The sequence below is a fragment of the Sorex fumeus genome, unplaced genomic scaffold (genome assembly GCF_029834395.1).
Source record: "Sorex fumeus unplaced genomic scaffold, SorFum_2.1 ptg000056l, whole genome shotgun sequence".
NCBI lineage: Eukaryota > Metazoa > Chordata > Mammalia > Eulipotyphla > Soricidae > Sorex > Sorex fumeus.
This window is the reverse complement of record NW_026606113.1, coordinates 1,110,001-1,132,413: the sequence shown is the minus strand read 5'-3', so window position 1 is coordinate 1,132,413 and position 22,413 is coordinate 1,110,001. Positions and strand designations below refer to the sequence as shown.

At 39.4% G+C, this 22,413-nt stretch overlaps 1 protein-coding gene across 1 annotated transcript in view; it reads right to left on the bottom strand.

Annotated features, from left to right (window-relative positions):
* The window catches only part of SUCLG2 (succinate-CoA ligase GDP-forming subunit beta), a 369,070-nt gene that overhangs the window by 3,589 nt on the left and 343,068 nt on the right, over positions 1–22,413 (bottom strand). Inside the window, exon 10 of the mRNA XM_056125636.1 lies at positions 18,270–18,390. Coding sequence (XP_055981611.1) covers positions 18,270–18,390 — 121 coding nt within the window. The remainder of the gene's footprint in view (positions 1–18,269; positions 18,391–22,413) is intronic.

The window sequence follows — 22,413 nt, the reverse complement described above, 5'->3', positions numbered from 1 at the left end:
TTTTGACCCATTACATAGGAGAAAATTAAGACATACCAAGGTTAAGTAACTTTTCCGTGGCCATATGGGTTGTGTGGCAGAAAAGGATGATGTTCTATAAGATATGACAGTGTGATTTCCTGTCTATAAAACAAAGATAACCAGGCCGACAGCCACATAGCAAATGAGATGGTATATACGTGAGGGCACTGGTCAGTGCAGTCTCTGGAGAAGGGCTGGCTACTTCTTTAACCTAGAGTCACATTTCAATAGTGCAGAGCTGCCCATGGGATGTTGCTGCCCTACCAGGAGTATGGTACCCTAACTTCACTGCATCTTGGTGGGGAATGATCTGCCCAAAGGAATGTGAGTGGGTATGATCCATGTCCCTAAAAAAGCTCAAATGTGACCCTCCACACTGTATCTTCCCCATCTGCCTTATAGAACATAGGTAGGCAAAAGAGCCTGGGAGGCACCTTTGTGAAGACGACAATGACTCCTTTCGTGTGGACATCTGAGGACCTTTGTGGCAGAGTGTCCAACTAAGAAAGGCTCTTCCCTCATGCCAGTATCAATTACTACTACAGGAGAGAGCACACAGAGACATAAGACCTTCCTTCCTTCCTTCCTTCCTTCCTTCCTTCCTTCCTTCCTTCCTTCCTTCCTTCCTTCCTTCCTTTCCCTTCCTTTCTCTCTCTCTCTCTCTCTCTCTCTCTCTCTCTGTCTCTCTCTCTCTCTCTTTCATATTCAGGACTTGCTCCTGGCTCTGCACTTAGGGAATTTTATATCAGAAGTCTGCTTAACCAAGCACACTGAGACAGAGATCTGGTGTGAAAACAAGATTTTCTTCACAGGGGGGCTAAGTTCAGACAGCTAGGAGGTCAGAGAACATAATCTGAGACTAGTGGTCCCTCACACTATTCCATAGGGCTTTTCTGTGAATTCATCCTTTTGATTCATGCTGAGAATTACACATTAGTAGGGTGGGGGCATGCTTTCATCATGGCATCGAGTACAGTAATGGCACTATGGAGCACGGGCATCATCAGATGAGGACTAATATCATGGTTACTTTAAGGGATGTTGGGCAAGGTTGTTCACAGTTTAAAAATCCGAGGGTATTATGGTTTTGCAGTTAACGGCAAGCACAAGTAAATTCTGAAGTAAATGCTTTGCACAATCACTCCCGGCAAGTCTCGAGGGGCCATATGGGGTGCCAGAGATTGAACCTGGGTTGGTTGTGTGCTAGCAAGCATCTTACACACTCTGCTGTGTCTCCAGCCCACAGACAAATGGCTTTGTAACTAGGGTAGGCAAGTTCTAAAATGCCCCTCAAATAATGGGTTTCTACATCTTAGTGTTTACATCTCTGCCTGACTCTCTCCTCTTGAGTGTTGGCTGGAGCCAGTGACTAACTTCTAATGAGTAAGAATAGGTAGAATTTCAGTCATTATTAAGATAACTGTTATGATGGCACTGATTTCTGTCTTGCTCCCCTGAATTCTCTGACCCATTTGCTGTGATGAAGCAGAAGGCCACACCATGGTATGTCCTCCAGAAAAGAGCAGGAAATAGGGAACTGAGGGTAACCTCTAACCAACAGTCAAAGAGAAACTGATGTGTTGATTCCAATGTCCCATAAGATGCTGCATTCTGCAACCATCAGGATATTGCTTGACAGTTCCTGTCCCCAGCTCAGTCTTAACATGACCCTGGCTGATCCCCTGACTGCTCCCTCACAGACAGACTGAGTAAGAGAACACATTTTACCCCGATTCCCCACCATAGAAACTGTGGGATTATCAATGTTTCCTGTGTAAAGTTGATGAATTTCAGGGTAATTTGTTACACACTGATATTTAACTAACACGGATGGAAAGACTCAATATTTCATTACGCTTCCATTAGTATAATCTCGGTGTGCATTCTGATTCATTTGGTAAAAGTTCCAGCCATGTTCTCTGAGGCTTAGAAGCAGGAATGAGGTTCAGTATGTGGCAGGGGCTGGGGAGACAACTCAGAGGGCCTGAAGAACATGCATTGCTTGGGGGATGGTCTGGTTCAATCCTTACATCTCTGAGCACCGCCAGGAGAGCCTCCTGCAAATTGTGCTAATAGTAGCCCCTAAATAAAAAATCAAAGCTGTAAGTGGCCACTGTCAGGGAGCAGGGGAAGGGGCTGGGCTATTCATGTGTGAAGTGAGAGTTCAGGCTGACACAGATGTGAACCAACCACGCAGGGGCCAGAAAGTGAAGGAAAGTTGAATATGTGCATTTCTATCTCTTCTCAGTAGAGATAAGGACTAGAATTTCTTCTCCCCATCATTATCCAATCTGCCAAGGGAAGAAGTTAAGATGCAGAAGTCCTTTCTCTACAAGTTCCAGCCAATCTCATGCACAACGTCTTCTGTTCATCCTAGAGCCTGAGCCCTCTGCCTCAAAGTTGCTTCCTGCTTTGACTACTTCTGCTCTTGTGACTGGGCTTGGTGTGTATCTTTCTCAGACCTGTCAAACTCTCTAACTGGGTTGACAGAGAAAGCTGCTGGGCTCATTCAGGTGATAACAGTCAATGCAGTGAGGGCAGGCAGGCAGACATCACCTAGCACCTATCAAACCTTGCCTAGGCTTTTAAGAATATTAACTCATTTGCTTCCCAGCAACAAGCCTGATATCTGAACTATTATCATCTTCCTTTCCTGTAAAAACTATATCTTACACATGCGTGGGAGGGATGTGGAAGATGATGTGTTGATGGCGGGCTTTTGGGGCAGCTCTCTCTCGCCCCCTGCGTTCGGTGCTCTTGAGCCACTGTGTATGGACCAGATCGGATGGCTCCTCCTTTGTGCTTTATTTCTGTGCGTGCTGCTGTGCTCTCTTCTGTCTGTCTCTCTATTTCTGACTCTGTCTCTGTAGTCTCTCTTCTGGTCTCTTCTGATCTCTCTCTCTGGAGTTCTTCTGCTTCTCTCTTTGGAGCCCTTTGCTCTGGATTCTGACTCTGCCCCTGGATTCTGACTCTGCTCTCTGGATTCTGACTCTGTTCTCTGGATTCTGAATCTGGTCCTTATAGTCTTAGTTTATATAGCAATCACAAAGGGTGGTGACACAAAGGTGGAATGAACATTAACAAATCAACAAAGACAGGTAAGACCACTCCTCCAGGAGATTAACTCAAGGATAAAATCTCATCTTAAAGACATCACTCTGGATTAGTAAGGAGATCCGCTTAAGGGCGGGATCCCATTCAGGGTGTGTCACTTCTTCTTTCCTCAGCTAGTAATCCACTTAAATAGTTGTAGTAAATCTACTTCTAATATTTCTAGCAATATCATTCTGTATGAGCACAGTAAGACATATATCAACTTAGTGTTTGGTTCTTCATGAGGACGTCTTACCACAGTCCTCAGGCCAGGTTAGTCTTCCTAACTCCAGCAAGGTCCTAATCTCGTTGTTACTTTTGGATCATGATGGCATTTGTCTATGATCATGCTCTCTTATAGTTGAGTATAGTGGTGCTTTGGCCTGGCCCATTTCGATGCCAAGGTAGATCACAGCTTGCCCTGGGTTCATTCAGTCCTTCGTTGGGACCCTGTTTTTGGGGTGCTAGGAACTAAGGGCAACTGAGTCGAGAAAGCAGGTGCCCAGGAGTAAATATTACTGGAGTCAATCAACTCCCAAGTTACAAAGCATAGTACTAACTGTCTTTCTGTGTCCATACAGAAAGGACATTGCTTTAACGTAAACTAAGTTCCCCGTGGCAAGGCTGAAAGGACAAACCCATTGTGATCCTACACTTTCCGAGATGAGAAAGGTGAGGCAAAAATGAGGCAAAGACTAACAAGAGGCTGGTATGGTTAGCCATAGAAAGAAAGTCAAGGAATAAAACATGCACTGGATCTCATAACTGTTTCTGGCACAATTACTTGAAACATCCATTCTAAACCTGGAATAACTTCTTCTTATGATTTGGTAGATCAATGTCATAAAAATGTTGGTAATTTTTTTTAAATGTGGTTTGGTGGCTGATAAAGTTCTGCATTACTTTACTGACTCTTACAATGATCTGCGGGTGAGATATATATAAATCATCTCTTCTCTCCTCTCCTCCCCTACCCCACACTTTAATCAAGAATACTGAGGCTGATGACTTAAATAGAATTCCTTGATTTTCCAATGACTCTTGTTTGCCGTTTAAAATTTGTGGCATTTGCCTAGATATGAACCTCTTTGAAGCTATTTATTATATACAAACAAGGTACTGCAAGGGTGTCTGCTCCTTCCAACCACCGCTTTCTGGCTTCCTTATCATTGCCTCCTTCTCTAGGAGGAACTACATGGTATTCCTCCCATGACACCCTGATTGTCTGTTCTCAGACACTGACTGTACCCATTCAAGGTCAGTCAACTACAAACAATGGTCAGTAGCTTGTTCAGTGAGATTCGCTTTCTTGAGGATCTAGAGGGGTCATAGGCTTGAAAGAGAAAGTAGTAGCATGCAAAGGACTTAACTAGCTCTTAAGCTCATGGACAAGAGAAAGGGTGCAAATGTGCAGCAGTGTGAGAGTATTGGGAGTCAAGTGATAAACCAGTAGGTCTCTCCCTAGGCCTCAACTTTATCGTGGTTCTTACCCTATTTGTTAACCTTTGCCTCTGTTCTCTGTGAATGAATGAAACCAGCTCTTGATACCATTATTTATATGTGTGTGTGTATATATATATATATATATATATAGAGAGAGAGAGAGAGAGAGAGAGAGAGAGTAATTGAATGAGCTGCTCTTCATTTGAATCAAGCCGCTCTTACATCAGTCCTTAGGTATCAACCAATGTAGCCAAGGAGAGAACTCATTGACTGAGAAATGTAAGAACCTGCTGACTCTTTGGCCTACTCTGCCTTCTGCTTGGAGTTGCGCTCTCTCTGCCTAGCAGACACCTGAATTCATAATTCATCTTATGAATTCACTTAATCACTTATCACTTAATCCCCGTTATTCATCGATTTATTCGAGCGGGTGCCAGTAACGTCTCCATTCATCCCGGTTGCGTGCTAGCATAGCCCAATGGTATCTGTTCGTTTTAGGAACATGTAGAGCCTCAAACCGATCATTTAGGGTCTTGACGAAGAAGTCTGACCATCTTATAGGTGGGCGTCCACGTGATCTTTTGATGTCTCGTGGAATCCAATCAGTAATGGCTCTAGTCCAGCGGTTGTCTGTAAACCTCATTACGTGTCCAGCCCATCTGATTTTTGATGTCTTGGCAAATGAGACAGCGTCCCTGATTCTTGAGCGTTGACGAAGATCAGAACTCCGGATTCTATCTCTCATTTGAGTGAATCGTGATATTCCAAGCATAGTTCTTTCGATTCCTCTTTGAGAGACCCGAATAGTGTTCTCATCCTGTTTTCGTAGGGTCCAGGTCTCTGAGGCATATGTTAATGCAGGAAGAATTGTGGAATCAAAGAGATGTGCTCGTAGCTGGAGGTTCTTTGTCCTTTTAGTTATTTCTTCAATGCTCTTGAAGGCATTCCAAGCCGCTCTCTTCCTCCTGCGTAACTCAGGTGCCAGGTCATTCATCATGTTGATTTCTCGACCTAAGTATATATAACTGTTGCATTCAGAGATGGTGGTTCCGTTGAGAGCGAATGGAGCGTCAGGAACAAGGCTGTTTCTCATAAACATTGTCTTCGTAAGATTCAGCTGTAGTCCGACCTTTCCACACTCACGGTCAAAGTCTGCCAGCATTTGTGCCGCTTGGCTGATGTTTGGTGTTATTAGAACGATGTCATCAGCAAAGCGGAGGTGGTGTAGTTGCCGACCATCTATCTTCACTCCCATGTTTTCCCATTCTAGTCGTCGCATGATGTTCTCGAGGGTGGCACTGAAGAGTTTTGGTGAAATGGTATCACCCTGCCGAACCCCTCTCTTGATATGGATGATTACTTCTTTGTAGAATGGTGAGATCTTGGTAGTGAATCCGCAATAGAGCTCACGAAGGATCCTGATGTATTGAGTTTGTACGCCCTGATTGGCTAGGGCTTCCATGACCGCTTCCGTCTCAACAGAATCAAAGGCCTTCTTTAAATCAATGAACGTTAGACAGAGCGGCATTTTGAACTCCCGAGATACCTCAATGAGCTTGGTTATTGTGTGGATATGGTCAATGGTACTGAATCCTTTTCGGAATCCAGCTTGTTCACATGGTTGTCCTTCATCTAGTGTTCTGCTAATCCTATTCAGGATGACTCGAGTGAATAGTTTGTAGATGACAGACAATAGGCAGATTGGGCGATAGTTGCCAATGTCGTGGATGTCTCCTTTCTTGTATAGTAGTACAGTCTTGCTGGTTTTCCATTGGGATGGAACCTTGCATTCAGACAGGTAGCGTGTGAAGAGTCGAGCTAATGTATTGATGAGTACTGATGGTAAGTTCTTCAGGTGTTCAGGTCTGATCTTGTCTGGGCCAGGTGCTTTTTGTTTCTTTACCGATGAGATGGCATGTTGGATTTCGGAAGGGAGAACATTGGGAACGACATATCCATCATGTGGTCGAAAAGAGCATGATGGGATTGATGTCAGCTTCTCCTTCCATATCCTTCTCGACTCTGCATAATCAGGGTTAGGGAAATGAGATCCATTTATTACTGGATTTGGCATATCAATTTGGTCTATTTGGCATAGACCACGGATAGCTTGCCAGGCTCTGCCGTGTGGGTTGGATATTTAAGGATACTTAAGGTACCCTGAAAATTTAGAGAAAATTAAATATCTTATTAAATATCTTATGAATTAAGATGATTAAATGACATTTGGAGGATATGTTTTCTTATTACCAACCTGACTTCCGAAGTCAATGGGGGCTTTAAAATGAGCTTTGAGAGCTCTGGGGGGCTTTCAAAGTCATAGCACTTTGGGGATTATTTACTCATGTTTCTCTTGACCCCAATAAATATAAGTCTCATGAGCACTGGCATTCATCATGCCTAGTCTCCAGAATTGGCATCTTCTTCTGTCATTTATCTGCTTATAGACTCATACATACAAAGTGGGGAGGTGAGATGCAGTCTAATCACCCATTAGGCCGAATACTCTCACAACCCCTTATTTGAGCAACAGCATAGTGGGTAGGGTGTCTGCCTTGCACGCGGCCGACTGGGGTTCGATTCCCAGCATCCCATATGGTCCCCCGAGCACTGCCAGGAGTAACTCCTAAGTGCATGAGCCAGGAGTACCCCCTGTGCATCGCTGGGTGTGACCCAAAAAGCAAAAAAAAAATAAAACCCAAAAATCCAAAAACGAAAAACAAACAAAACAAAACAAAACAAACAACCCTTATTTGAAAGACTTAAAATAGAGCTTGAAGAAAGACAGGGAGAAACTGTGAGCTTTGGAGGATTCTCAGGATTTCTCCACTGGCCTTTTAAGAAGAGCATTTGAGAGCCCAGTTCGTTTTATGTGACTGTATTTAATCTTAGTGCTCAAGATTAAACAGTGGGAAGAACCAGAATACAGAGGGATGGAAAAACTTTGCAAAATATCTCCCAGCTGCTTCTTCAAGGCCATATCAAAATGCCTAATTGCTTCCTAATTCCAGAATCACTAAAGTGAATTTTAACTATACTTGCAGTTACATTTTAATTACAACCTTAATTATTAAGGATATATTGGGCATACTCAGAACCAAGCAGATTGGAAAGGAACTCTGACAATAAAATATAAAGCTCAGGTATAGGACTTGGAGAAATATGAGGAGTGAGTGCGGCTAAACGAATATCTGTCATGCAGGGGCAGTAGTGGGGGAAGATGCTCCAAGCACAAGCTAAAAAGAGAAAGAGAGACAGAGAAAAAAAGAGCAAGAGGGGCCAAGGCAGAAAAAAAAGGGGGAGAAAAATACATAAATTCGTAAGGGATACACATAGGGAGAATGGAAATGAGGCAAAAGAAGAGAAAAGGCAGGAAGGAGGAGAGGCTAGTGATTTAGGCAAGAAAGTGGAAATGAGAGAGAGAGATAGAGACAGAGAGACAGAGAGAGAGAGAGAGAGCGAGAGCGAGAGCAAGAGAGAGAGAGAGAGAGAGAGAGAGAGAGAGAGAGAGAGCGCAAAGATGATGTGGGAGGGATTCTTCTCCAAGGGCAAAGCTATGGACAATGCAGGGAGAAGCAAAGTAAGTCAATTCCTGCTTGAAAAACCTTCCTTCCTCAACCCTGTTAAGAGAGAGCAGCTGGGAGGGGAAGTGGGAAACAGATTAGAAAGAAAGAGATCAGCCACAGAAATCAGGTCATTGGGTGGGGGGGAAGAGGAAATAAGAAACACTTGGAAAACATTTACTAGTTTGTGGAATCATTGTTAATGATATTTTCTTGAGAATCTGAGATTTCTTTGATTTCTTTCTTTTTGCCAGTGGTCAATATCTACTCATCTTGGCTCTGCCTTTATTTATTTATTTATTTATTTATGTTCTGACATCATTTACAAATAGAAATCCTGATAGCTACTTTAACATCAACCATGGAATTAAGAATTCCAGAGTGACTGTTTATGCCAATGCACCCAATTGCTAAGGAAACGGATCCCCTCCCCATGTTTACATAGTGGTGCGGATATGTTTTGATAGTCATTAAATGTTACCTCACTTTATTGTTTTGTTCTTGGGTCACAGGTACCCAGGGCTTACTTTAGGCTTTACACTCCTGAGGACTGTGGGCAAGCGGAATCAGCCTCATGCAAGGCAAAAGCTGTACTGTACAGCTGAGACTGTCACTCTGGCCCCATCTGTACTGAATTTTAATGAGATGCTATGACAATATTTTTAATAACCACCCGCTCAACTCACAATACTTCCTAGTGTCTAATGGTTGAACTTCAGACACTTCCTAGTGTCTGCTTTTGCAAGTCACTCAAATTAATGTGCTACAAACAAGACAAGAGGCTGCTTCTTCACCAAAACATCACTTAACCCAGCAGTGTTTTAAACTATCCAATCAGGAAGGACCACTAGAAGGTAATCTGCCAAAGAGAGCCATGTCATTCATGAAGGAAAATAATTTGCTCGAGCGGCCCAGTAACGTCTCCATTGGAGACTTTGTTGTTACTGTGTTTGGCATATCAAATACTCTTGGTAGCTTGCCAGGCTCTCCGAGAGGGGCGGAGGAATCGAACTCGGGTCGGCCATGTTGGCCGCTTGTAAGGCGAACACCCTACCGCTGTGCTATAATATAGCATTGAAATTACTAGTCATCCGTCCCCAACCCTTGTTTCTGTTCCTTTTGCCTCTATAAAGTCTTTTGTACAGATCCTCAGAGCTCATTTTAATCTCCTAGAGGACCATGTAAAATTGAATTCTACCTACACTTAAAATTTTTATTTTTATTAGTGAGACACCAGGAGGTACAGTTGTAGACTTAGAAATTTTTGTGCTTGGGTTTCAATTATACAGTGATCAAATACCCATCCCTCCACCAGTGCCCATTTCCCACCACTACGGATCCCAGTATCCCTCCCACCCACCATCCCCCTCATCCCACCCTGCCTCTCTGGCAGGGCATTCCCTTTTGTTCTCTCTCTCCTTTTGGGTATTGTGGTTTGCAAAAGAGGCAATGAGTGGCAATCATGTTTTTAACATGCCTCAGTTTACCATTTAATAATTTTTATCTACCCACTGCATGTATGCAGTAGGAGGAATGATTTTAAAGTGAAATCTTGTATTTTCAGAGGTTATTACAAAAAGAGAAATAATTATTAAAATCTTAGAACATTTTCCACCTCTTCATATTTTACCACTGGGTGGGGTGAGAGAGCTATAGACAGATCATGAAGTTAATTTATCAAAACCTGCTCTTTGCTTTATGTGTGTGAGAAGATAATGAAGGGACACAAATTATAGGCTGTTCAAAGATGCAGAAAAAGAAGAAACAAAATGTGAAGCCTCTATCCTCCCATTTGGTCAGCCTATTAACACAGGCTCTGAAGAAAGCCAGTATCTCACCTGTAAGTGTGTAAAAGCTTTTACAAATAATTGGTTTTGTAGGAATTGAGTGTTTCTTTTAAGGAACAGTATCACTTACTGAGTATATGTATGTATATATACATATATACACATATTAATATAATAAATGATTCATATGTGAGTTAACTAGAATTCACATCTATAGATTTTAATCACTGTTATACCCCTGATACTGGTATTGCGTTTACACCCATTTTACAGAAGAGACCGTGGAGGCGTAGAAACATTTCCCAGCTTCCTCCAGCAAGTGGAAGATTAAGCCAGGAGAAGATTCGGAGCTTTTCCTCACTACAAAGCCACATGGCACTTGGTCAGGTTTATGAGTGCTAGAAGGAATATTGGGTAATCTCCTTTAGGAGAAAACTGAGATGCAGAGTAGTTAAATAATTTTCACAGTTCACCCAGTCAACCACAAGAGGTCTAATTCTAGCTCAGGTTGTACTGTTCTTAACCAGGGCCCACAAACCATAGCCTGCAGGCCAAATACAGCCCACTGTCTCTTCTGCACCAACTGTGAACTAAAGATTAATTTCATCTTTTCACTGAGGGAGAGTCAGATTGGAGAGAAGTAAGAGAAGAGCATGTCAGAGCGTCCCAGTAGCGGTTGCCCAGGAACAATTACATTGACGTCTTAGGGACAAGCTTTTGATGAAGGTAGTTGGAGAGGATCAACATCAGAAACAAAGTATTAAAGAAACATCACCAAAGACATGAGCATAACACAGAGGCATCTTCCTTAATCACAGTAAATATTTTCTTGAGGTACCCTAGGCATTAGCTGTGTGATGCTCTGAATGTCCAAACTGATATGTATTTCCTTTGCTCACATGATCTGTTTCAAAGTAAAATGTAAACTCAAGGTATCCACCAATAGGAGATCACTCCTGGAAAGTCAAATGTTCGATGCAAGAAAGCTTTAACTAGCTTAATAGGTTAAGTCCCAGGAGACTTGGTCTACTGTTCAAATGTGACAAAGTCTCAGCATTAAGTGTTTTTCAATTTAGACAATAAGATGATTTAAGGCTTGATGGCAGAACACGATTGTTTCTAATGTGTCATTTGGTTTAACCAGGTGCTGATGAATTACACATTAGGAAGGAAATGCAGGAAGACTGACAGTTATCAATGTGCAGGAAATAACCCAGCCAGAGGAAGGTAGGAGAGGAAAAAAAGTGAGTGGGGATGGAAGAGGCAGAGAACAAGGTGAGAAATGAATGGGATAGGCAGAAAATGGGCACCTGGAGAATGGAGTATGCACTACAGAACTGAAAAGAAAGAGAAGACATACGCCCTGAAAATCCAAATTCTTCAGGAACTTCATTTAATGACAGCTACACCCTAACGTGGAGAGAGGATAAGATGAGCTCATTAAGGCTGAGGTGAGGATGGGAGGACTGGGACAGAGAAAGGAAGATGAAATGCTAGAGCTCTGCACAAACCAGGAAATGTGCAGAGGGGCTGGGGAGATTACCAGACAGAATCAGACCTCTCTTGGGCATCTGAATTCACTCTACCCCAGAGAATGCCACCACTAGCTAGAAGGTGCTTATTTTCTATTGAAGGCAGCACACCTAGGGCTCAAGCATTCTGAAAAACAACTTTTTTAAGCTAGTCAGACACAGTCAGTCTATTAAGGCTGTTTCTGTTTGTTTGTTTTTGATGGGAGTCAAAGGAATAATTACTGCTCTCTTTCTTGTTCTGATACTCTAGTGTAATTGAAGACTTTCTGAATGGACAGCTGCCAAGTGTATGTATACAGCTGTAAGCTCTGCAGCTGTTTCTGAATGTTTTAGTTCTCATTGAGGAGGTTTATGGTTGTGTGTGTGTGTGTGTGTGTGTGTGTGTGTGTGTGTGTGTGTGTTTTCCTTTTCTTTTTCCTTTTTGCGGATCAAAGTATCACAGAGCAATTTTATTTTGTCAGTGCTAGAAAGGTCATTTGATTTGCATTTCTCTGGTTGTGGCTCCAATCTGTCAGGACTGCAGAGAGCAATGACAACTAAGAGTCCTTGAGAAGAGGTACTCATTTACTAAAGAAAGAAAGAGAATACAGATTCTTACTTAGAGATGCATTATCAACAATTTTAGAGAAAGTTTAAGTAAGGAACGTTAGAGAGATTTGTAATAAGAAAGGCAACCGGGAGGGGAACTCTTATCTCTAAAGATATTTGACAAGAGAGAAGCAAATGTTTATGCTGTTAAAATGAAACTTTTGCTATAGAGTGTACCTATCAAATTGGGATAATCTAACTAGAAGAAACATAATTCACTGTATAAAATATTATTTTCACAATTACTTTTTATATACTCTTTTGGAATCCTAATGAGTTCCGAAGAGTAAAGCAAATTCCCTTTTGGGTATATTAGAACACAGGGGTTTGTGATGGTTTCAAGTGGGATAAGAATTTTAAAAATATTCTAAAACAACAACCAACCTCCTCTGATTATCTTTGCAGATTTCAATGCAGAACTGCAAAGACACCCATATAAAAAACCAAAACTCTGACTGAGACACATTTGCACATCAAATATACAAAACTGTCAATAACTAAATGGTCATGGGCTCAGCTAAATTAAATATCTAGGTAATATTTGTGCCCTGTATGTAGACATTTCAAAAAAGTAAAAACTCTTTGCATATTTTTTTTCTTACTCATGCCAGGAAACAAAGAGAAAACCCTTTTCACAAATGCTAAACTCCCCCTAAATGTAGTTATTCAATTTACCCAGAGCTTTTTAAATAAAAATAATTCTGTGTCTCAGCTGGTGAGTTCTATTCTGTAAGGAAAGCAAATACAGGTAATTATAAAGTTACTGTTTTCAAAGAGGAGAGTAATCCGTTCCTTATCCACTGGTAAAAGAGCTTGTAATTATTATATAGCTGAGAACAAAGATTTGTCCACAAAATCCCATTAAATCAAGCCTGATTTGATTGATCAAAACTTTCCTCAGGACAACACTAATACAATGTTTGTGGCAATAATCTTTAAAATATGAGTTTCAAATTGGTGAAATTTATGGTAAGGAAATTCAGCTGCCTACCTACTCATCAAAAGAGGCCACATTTTTGCTAATAGCAAAGATAATTATCTGGATTTTAAATGGCATGGTCATTAGAAAAATTAGAAAAAATCTGTTTAGACTTTAAAGTAACATGGCTATGTCTCTGCAACTTAGAAATGCTTAATAAAAGCAATAATAATAATTTTTAAGATTAATTTAAATCTACCATAATTAATTTCTATGTGTTTCCATTTTTTTCAGAGATGCCAGGATTAGGGATACTCACTGACTTATCTCACTAGATATGCAATGGTGTGGATGTTCTTGGAACATGAAAAAACTTAATATTAATATGAATAAATATCAATAAGAAATTCATCAGGTGAAATAGAAGGTAGTTAGGTTAAATCAAATAGAGACTATTTGAATTACACAAATGTCCCTGCCTTTTTATACCATTGTTTTTCTCTATTATCACTGACAATAAAGAGTTACTCTGTTTAGAAATGAGAGTCAGACAGATATACAATCACACACACATACACACACACATACATACATACACACATACACAAACAGAACAAATCAACTCACACTCTAACTTTGGGTAAAATATAAAAAAATTCAGGGAGATTTGTGGGAGGAGAAGACTTATGTTCTAACCCAAAGACTACAAATAAAAAGTCCAGGTTCTATGAAAGAAAAATTTCTTAACGATCCCTTTCTTAACAACCTTCTCTTCAGTAGTAACAATGTGAAACAGACAAGATTTTGTTTAGGCTTACCATCAGAACTCAGCTTTACTTCAGAGACAACCATTTCTGATACAGCAAGTTGAGTGCCATCAAAATGGGCTGTCTTACTGATTTGTTCTATGACCTTAGGATTCCCGCTGAATCCCCTATGTGTCTTTGCTCCCGGTCACCCTGTCTGATTGTAAAGCCTCATCTTGAATTTAGGATAACAAAATCCTAGTGAATTTTCTCCTAAGTTCTCTTGTCCTCACTTCTGACTTTCCCCAGTCCAAATTCTCTTGTCCATTAGATTTAAAATCCTAGACCCACCCTTGCTTTTTATCTCCTTTTCTGTGTCTTCTCTGCTTGACCTTTACCTCTATCTGGTAGGTGTGCCTAGGCAGGTTTTTTTTGTTTGTTTTTTGTTGTGTGTTTTTAAAAAATTTTACATAATTAATATTGACTCTGACTGAAAAACTTGGCTTTTTAACTCTGGTATTCTGACGATAAAAGACATTAATCTCTCTACAACCGCTTTCAGATCTACCCAGATCCTGAATTTCACTTTCTACCAGTAAGAATGTCAAGACCATTTTCCAAGTATCAGTGGAACTGACTGTCTCTAGTCCTCTAATAAATTCTCTCCTCTTTACCTTTTTATTATTTAAATATTAAATCCATTTCAACTTGGAAACTATTTTATAATTTTCTGTTCTAGCACACTTCTAAGTGCATTATAACTATAGTAGAAGATACTAAGTTTAAAAACGAATATGCAAGTGAATTTAGGCCAAGCTATTACAAGAACTCAGCTGAGGACACATGCTTTGCGGGAGTCTGTATTGCCCTATCTCAAAAAGGAAAAAAAAAGACTAGCTTGGTTTGTGTTTAGCTCCCTTTCAAAGGAATTTTATGGGTGGTGTGGTTTCAAGACTTTTACATCTTATTATTTATGATTAGCACTGAGAGTAAACTTAGAGCTGAATTTTTCTTCTTTCTTCTGTGTAGGGTTTCTTCAATTTTAAGACTGGTCTTTTCTTTTTCTTGATAAAGTACCTAGGTTATCTAGGTGCTAGTTATAAGGCAGGGGCTATGATGATAAAAGGAGAAGAGAGACAAAGAAGGTCACTATAGATATTTTTATCTTACATAAAATTGGAATACAGCTTCCTTTCTGAGTTTAGCCTCAGTCATCACATTCACTTCCCCATGGTATTACGGGTACTGTGAGGTATCAATTATGTCTGAAGATACCACAAGCCTTATGGGCTTATGTGATTTTTAGTGGATATCCTGTTGGCCACTCCAAGAAGATGCATACCCCATAACAGCAAAAAGTTGCTAACTTTTTAATGTATTATCATGCATCATTTTCTTGTTTCAATTGGCTTATATTCCTAGTTTTTTTTGGTAACAGATCATTTCTTATATTTCTATATGTTCTCCTTAGTGCCTCAAGCCCAACAACCTGCACATAGAATTTATTATTTTAATTAACCGTGTTTATATTAAAATCAAATAGAGGCTTATATCTTTTAAGTACATTAGATCAAATGATGAAAATCCGACTGTCTAGCAAACTTCAAATTTACAACATATGGCTCAGCTAGACCTATGACACAGGAGGCAGAGACTATCAAGCCAAATAATCTTGGATGTGGTATTTTGCACATTTCGGCACTTTTCTTGTCCAAATATACACTACAGATATACATTAAATTACAAGGAACTCTTACATCTGGAATACTTAATTCTGGAAATGCAGAGATATTCTCCTTTTAATACTTTGGAAAGATTAGAAGTGGGATAACATTCTCTTCTAGGACCACATGCTTTGGATACTCTTCTACTGATAACTAATAATTACAAGTACCTGCTGACATCAGTATAGTAAAGATCACTAGAAAGAATGAAGCCAGTATAGCATATTCTCTTCTCTGATTCATACCTTTTTAATATACACGAAGAAGATATGCTTATAGAGAATGAGATCTGTTCTTGAAGAAGAAAAAAGAGATAACTTTGAGAGTTTGATGGGCACTGTCACTAAGCCCTGTGACTTTGAACACAGTCTGACATAAACATTTTGTTCTGTATTTGGAGTTTGGGGGCAATGCTTTGTACTGCTCAGGGCTTACTTTTGGCTCTGTCCTCAAGGGTCATTTCTGGTCATGCTTGGGGGAACACATGCAGTATCCAACCCAAACTTTCCTTGTGCAAGCAAATGCTTTAGCCCCTGGTATATATCTCCAGCACCTGACATCAACATTTTAACAAGAATTCTATCTACAGTGAGGAACCCATTAACTCCTTGATCAATTTTCTTTACATTGCAATCCTGTCAATCATCTTCATTCCATTCAAATTATTTTTATTGAAACCAATTAGATTGCATTTACATTTTGAAGAAGATTTAATTAACGAGGATGTTTTAATGTTCATATTAAACTTTGCCAACTGGAGCTTCTGCTCTTTTCATTTTTCTTTTATGATCATTATTTGCATCAAGTCCATATGGTGCAGATGGATGTTTGTGAGGCAGAGAAGCTCACGTAAAGAGAAAGGAGAGGAGCAGGAAGTAACTGATGAAAGCAGCAAACAGAAAGAAAGTATGCAACCTTATTAGAATTTTGACTTCAATAGACATACAGAGAAAAGTCAGAATATCCCTGGACTTTATTTTAAGGAGAAAGAAGGTCTAGGGGAAATGATGAGAATAGCACTGAAGTTAGGGAATGGTTCCTAGACAAGAATGCTGAAATTTGTTCCAGGGAGTGTCTAGGACATTTTAGTTTGGCTGACAATGTGGAAAGGACTTCTGCACAGTTGCACAAGAAGTACTTCTTTTTGGTACTGTTTTTGCTACAGTGGTAGTTTCACAGAATTCTGGGGAGGTGGCAATGCCTTATGTAAAAAAAGTCTTTTATAGTAATAATATAGCCAATAACTATACCTTATTAGTATTCAGACTGATAAAAGAAATGGCAAGTAAAATGCTGGTATGTTACCAAATGATGTAGTATTTTCTACCACCGTATATTTGGAGTAAGAAGGAAAAAGTTTAGAGTATGAATGCCCTCAATGAACACCGAAAACGCTAGTTTTATTAAATCTCAACCCTTGAGTGCCTATCTTTTTTAATACTCTATGAGACTAAATGGAAAGTATATAGAAAACATTAGTGTTGCATACTAATTGTGATTGCTATTCTGAGGAAAAGTGTACAAATGGTTTTGTTTCAGAAGCAAGCTGACCAACCGCTTTTCCAAGGAATGTTCTTCGTTTGGAGAGGGGAAAGGTGCAGAATGGCAGGCACATTGTAGTTGCCAAAACTTCATTATATGATAGATAATTTCTCAAAAATGGGAGAAGCAAAGCTGTTTCTTCATGGAAAACAAATTGACCATTTCATGGGTGGTGACAAAATTTGTGCTTTTAAGAGAAAATTAGGATTCTTGGAACACTCTATCATCTTGACAGCTTCCCAATACTTAGAAGCATTTCTTATGAGAATGGTGTCATATTAACAAGTGTAAATGTGTATGTTAAAATTTGTCAACATTTGGAAGATTTGCATAACCTCACATTTCCTATTTAATGAATGTGTGATCCTGCAAGTTACACACAAACACACACACAATCTATTTAATATCCAAGACAGATCAATACTAATATAACAGCATAAAAAGTTTATTGAAATGTCTTAGAGTTAAAATTTATCTTTAATAAAGAAGCTATTACTTCTGTACTACAGTGTAGTACCAAGGAAACATCACAATTATATGATCATTTTTTCCTTTTAAAAACAACCCTTTCTTTCCCAAACACATATGTTTATGAGGCTGGGTTTTCTTCATAAATTCTACAAAAGTACTATATTGTAACAGATCCCACATGGAAGGAAATTTAAGATACACGATGAAGTGTAAGATATATACAAAAGGTATTTGCCAGTCTAGCAGTCAAACAATTCTGCTATTTTCTTATAATTTTCAAGGGGTCATCATTTCTCATAAAATATATGGTACATAAATTTATATACAAACTGTTGAATACAAAAATTAAAATTCTACTATTGAAGAGTATTTTTTAAAATGTCAAGCTGCGATTTCTTTTGCCACATTAACTTTGAATTAAGAAACTTCAACAGATGCAACTCAAAATACACTAGCACTCTTTGGGCTCATCAATTTTAACAAGCAATGGAGTCTTGAGACCAGAAAGTTTGAGCACTGCTGCTTTCCCATGATGGATATTTTGTGGAACAGCATTTCTCACAGTGCTTTCTCCAAAACACTAATTTCATGAACCAATTAATAATGACGGGTCCCCACTCTAGAACAGGCTTGATATTTCTGGAAAATCATACCATAAGCAACTCTTGGAGAGTTAACTAAAGTTTGTTAGAGGCTAAAAGCAGTAGAGTAGTTCTGTATCCGTAGTTAAGTCCATGCTTCCTTGTGCTTTCTTAGGATGTTTCTGAGTACAGAACACACGGGCCACCTACTCTCAGAAAAGTCAGAGGCATTGGCACAGCAGCAACTGCCATAACTCACCTTCCAGTCGGACCACCAGGGGCACTTTCAGTTCAAGCTCCCGGCAAGCTTTGGTGATCCCATTGGCAATGATGGCACAGTTGACGATTCCACCAAAAATATTGACAAGGATGGCTTCAACCTGAAATTGAAAATGGCAGGGTGCCTATCAAAATGCTGATAGTCAAAGTTCTTAATAATAAATTACAAAATGGACAACAAAAACAATACTTTCTCCCCTTTTAAATACAGATTATAAAATATAAAATGAAAATATTATGAAAGCTAAAATTTAGTACTGATTTAGTAAATATCAACATAAATTATTGTATTAAACTAGCAGTCACTTATTTGAACTCAAAACTAATTCAGTCTCTACCACTTTTTAAAACTATACTCTCCGACATCTGGGGAACATAAAGTAACAAAATAGGAGACTAACACCCAAGAATGGCCGAGATTAGTACCTCCATCCAACTCCATGGCTTGGAGGCCAGTCACACATGCTAGGGGAAAAGGCAGCTCAGATAGAGAAGGGAACACCAAATAAAAGGTGTTGGGAAGCTCCTTCCAGGATGGGAGAAGCATGCTGAAAGTAGACTGTAGACCAAACATGATTGCCATCCATTGCCTCTTTAGCAAACCACAACACCCAATAGGAGAAAGAGAACAAAAGGGAATGCCCTGCCACAGAGGCAGGGCGGGGAGGAGTGGGGGTGGGTGGGTGGGAGGGATACTGGGATTCGTGGTGGTGGGAAATGGGCACTGTTGGAGGGATGGATATTTGATCATTGTATAATTGAAATCCAAGCACAAAAATTTGTAAGTCTACAACTGTACCTCTTGGTGTCTCACTAATAAAAATTAAAAAAAAAAAACAAAACAATCTCAGGAAAAAAATAAAAAAAAGTAAAACTATACTCTCTTCTGGGTTTTCCAATATTGTTGTCTGGAACTATTCTTTTATGAGTAGAGTGGTTTTTAAAATTTTATAAAATTATGTCCTTTATGAAGACTGGATGGCAGGACCCTATTTTTTCATGGAAGACCCAACTTAGTAGTGGCAATGAGGCTGGAAGAAGATTTTTAAAATAAGTTATGGGGAGTTAATTTCCCATTCCATATCCTGTAAGACCCACACCTTCATCACAGACTCATACTGAACTCTCACCAGTGCAGCCTAACTACACCTAAAATATTAAGCCAAGACCCACTAGTCCCTAATACAATCAACATTCTTCCCAAACTCACAAAGATAATGGTGAGCATAAGAAACTATAACTCAATCTAAAAGTAACAGCATAGGCACAGAACACGTTCACAAGAGACCCCGCCAAAGGTACACAGGGACACCAAAGAGAAAGAGATCACCACCTACGGGGCTCCCCCAGATACTCCCTGGCAGTGAGGGGGGGGTCACTGATAGTGAACTGGAAGGAACCACTTCAAGACTACCACAGGCACCATGGGAAAAAAACACAGCACTCCCCACCGCCTCCCCCTCCCCATCACAGGGAGTAGATGAAGTAAGAGCCTGAAACCTCAACAAGGAATACCCACATACATAATCTCTCTGATAAAGAATTCTGAGATGAAATGGTGAGGATGTTTAATGGGCCCAAAGAAACAGTGAATCAGATATCCAATAAAATACAGGAGGATATGAGAGAACCAGTCGAATGAATAGTCAATAAAATACTGGAGGAAAGGAGAGCAGAAATAAAAAAAAATGAAAAACAAATATCGTTAATTAAAAATTGGGTAGATGAAATGAAAAACTGAATGGGTGACTTCAACAGTCGAGTAACAATAGTTAAAAAGAGAATCAGTGAACTTGAAGATGAGCTTGAGAAAACATTCAGGTAATAACAGACAATGGCAAAAGATCTCAAAATCGCTCAAGCAGGCAAAAGAACTATGGGAAGAATTCAAGCAGAACAACATAAGAATCATGAAGTCCCAGAAGGACAGGAGGCAACCCCCATGAGGTAGTAAAAGTTAAAGACATCATTGCTGAAAATTTCCCGAAGATATAGAATGTAGGCATCCAGAGCCAAGAAGCCCAAAGGGTACCAGCTAAAAGAGATACTAATATAAAAACTCAAAGACATATCCCAATCAGAATGATGAATACCACAGATAGAGACACAATACCAGAAGCATCAAGATCAAAGAAGGATATTATAGAAAAAAACCATCCTTAGATTGACAGCCGACTTATCAGATGAATATACCCGAGTAAAAAGACAGTGCTGGGATATAGTGCAAAAAACTGAATGAAATAAAGCTTCACCAAGAATACTTCCCGGCTAGACTCTCATTAGATTTAAAGGAATGATACACAATTTCATGGATAAAAAACAGCTCAGGAACTGCATAGACCTAAAACCAACTTTAAAAGAAGGACAGAAGGGGCAAGACAAAAATCACAAACACAATCGAACAACTTCTTCACAAAGGCCAGGGTGGCGATACTAGTATCTGATGACATAGATTTCAGACGGAAATGGGTTAGAAGTGACAGCAAAGGCCATTTTGTAATAATAAAGGGATATATGTACATCAGGAAGAAATTATTCCTAAATATTTATTCACCCAATGAGGGACAGCAAAATTGCTAACAGACTTCAATGAGAAAAATGGTAGCAACACAACAGCAGTTGGAGACTTCAACAGACTTGTCATCTCTTGATAGATCAACAAGACTAATACTCAGCAAGGAATACTAGCTTTGAAGAAATAAATGGAAGGGGGCTAGTAGAGAAATATAGGATTTTTTATCTGCCAAAACCCGAATACACATTATTCTTCAGTGCACATGCTACATTCTCCAAGATAGAGCATATACTGGGCCTTAAAACATACCTCCCTAAAATCAAGAAGATAGAAATGATATCAACTATCTTTTTTGACCATGATGCACTGAACAGAGATGTTAATCATACACAGAACCAGAAAATCAGATCAAACACCTGGAAATTAAACAGTTCATTACTGAACAACCCATGGGTTAGAGACAAAATCAATGAGGAAATAAAAAAATTCCTGGAAACAAATGAAGAGGATATGAGCTACTTGAAATTGTAGGATTCAGAAAAAGCAGTGTGACGAGGAAAGTTTATAGCTCCACAAGTATACATTAGAAAGAACGAAAGGGCTTACATAAATAACTTGGCTTCCCAGTTAAGATCTTGAAAAATGACCAATAAAAGAAGCCTAAAAAGTCAGGAGGAAGGAAATAATAAAACTTAGAGCAGAAATTAATGATCTGGAATCCCCCACCCCAAATACAAAAGATCAGCGAAACCAAGAGTTAGTTCTTTGAGAAAATAAACAAGATTGAAAAACAGAGAGAGAGAGGGAGAGGGAGAGGGAGAGGGAGAGAGAGAGAGAGAGAGAGAGAGAGAGAGAGAGAGAGAGAGAGAGAGAGAGAGAGAGAGAATCAGAAATGAAAAAAGGGACATCACAACAGAAACCACAGAAATTCAAAGATTGTCTGCCCCAAGACAAAAGTCCTGGTCCAGATGGATTCATTAGTAAATTCTTCTAAACATTTATAGAGGACTCACTGCCAATCATTTTCAAGCTTTTCCAGGAAACTGAAGAAACAGAACCACTCCCAAACAATTTCTATGAGGGAAATATCACCCTAATACACAAAGCAGACAGAAACAGCACATACACACACACACACACACACACACACACACACACACACACAGAAAATTAAGGGCCAATATCCCTGATGAATATAGATATAAAGATCCTCAACAAAATACTAGCAAATAGAATCAAACAACTTATCAAAAAGATCATACACCACAACCAAGTAGGATTTATCTCAAGTGTGTAAGAATGGTTTCACATTCATAAGCCAATAAACAAAATTCATCATATCAATAAAAGAAAAAATAAAAACTACATGATCATATCAATAGATGCAGAGAATGCATTTGAAAAGATCCAGGGCCCATTCATGATAAAATCTTTCAACAAAATGTGAGTTGAAGGAACTTTCTTCGTTATAGTCAAAGCCATTTACCACAAGCTTACAGCAAGCATTATCCTCAATGGGAAAAAATCTTAAGGCCTTCCTTCTTCTAAGATGTCACATGAAAAGATTGCCCACTCTTGCCATGCGTGTTCAGTATAGTACTGGAATTAC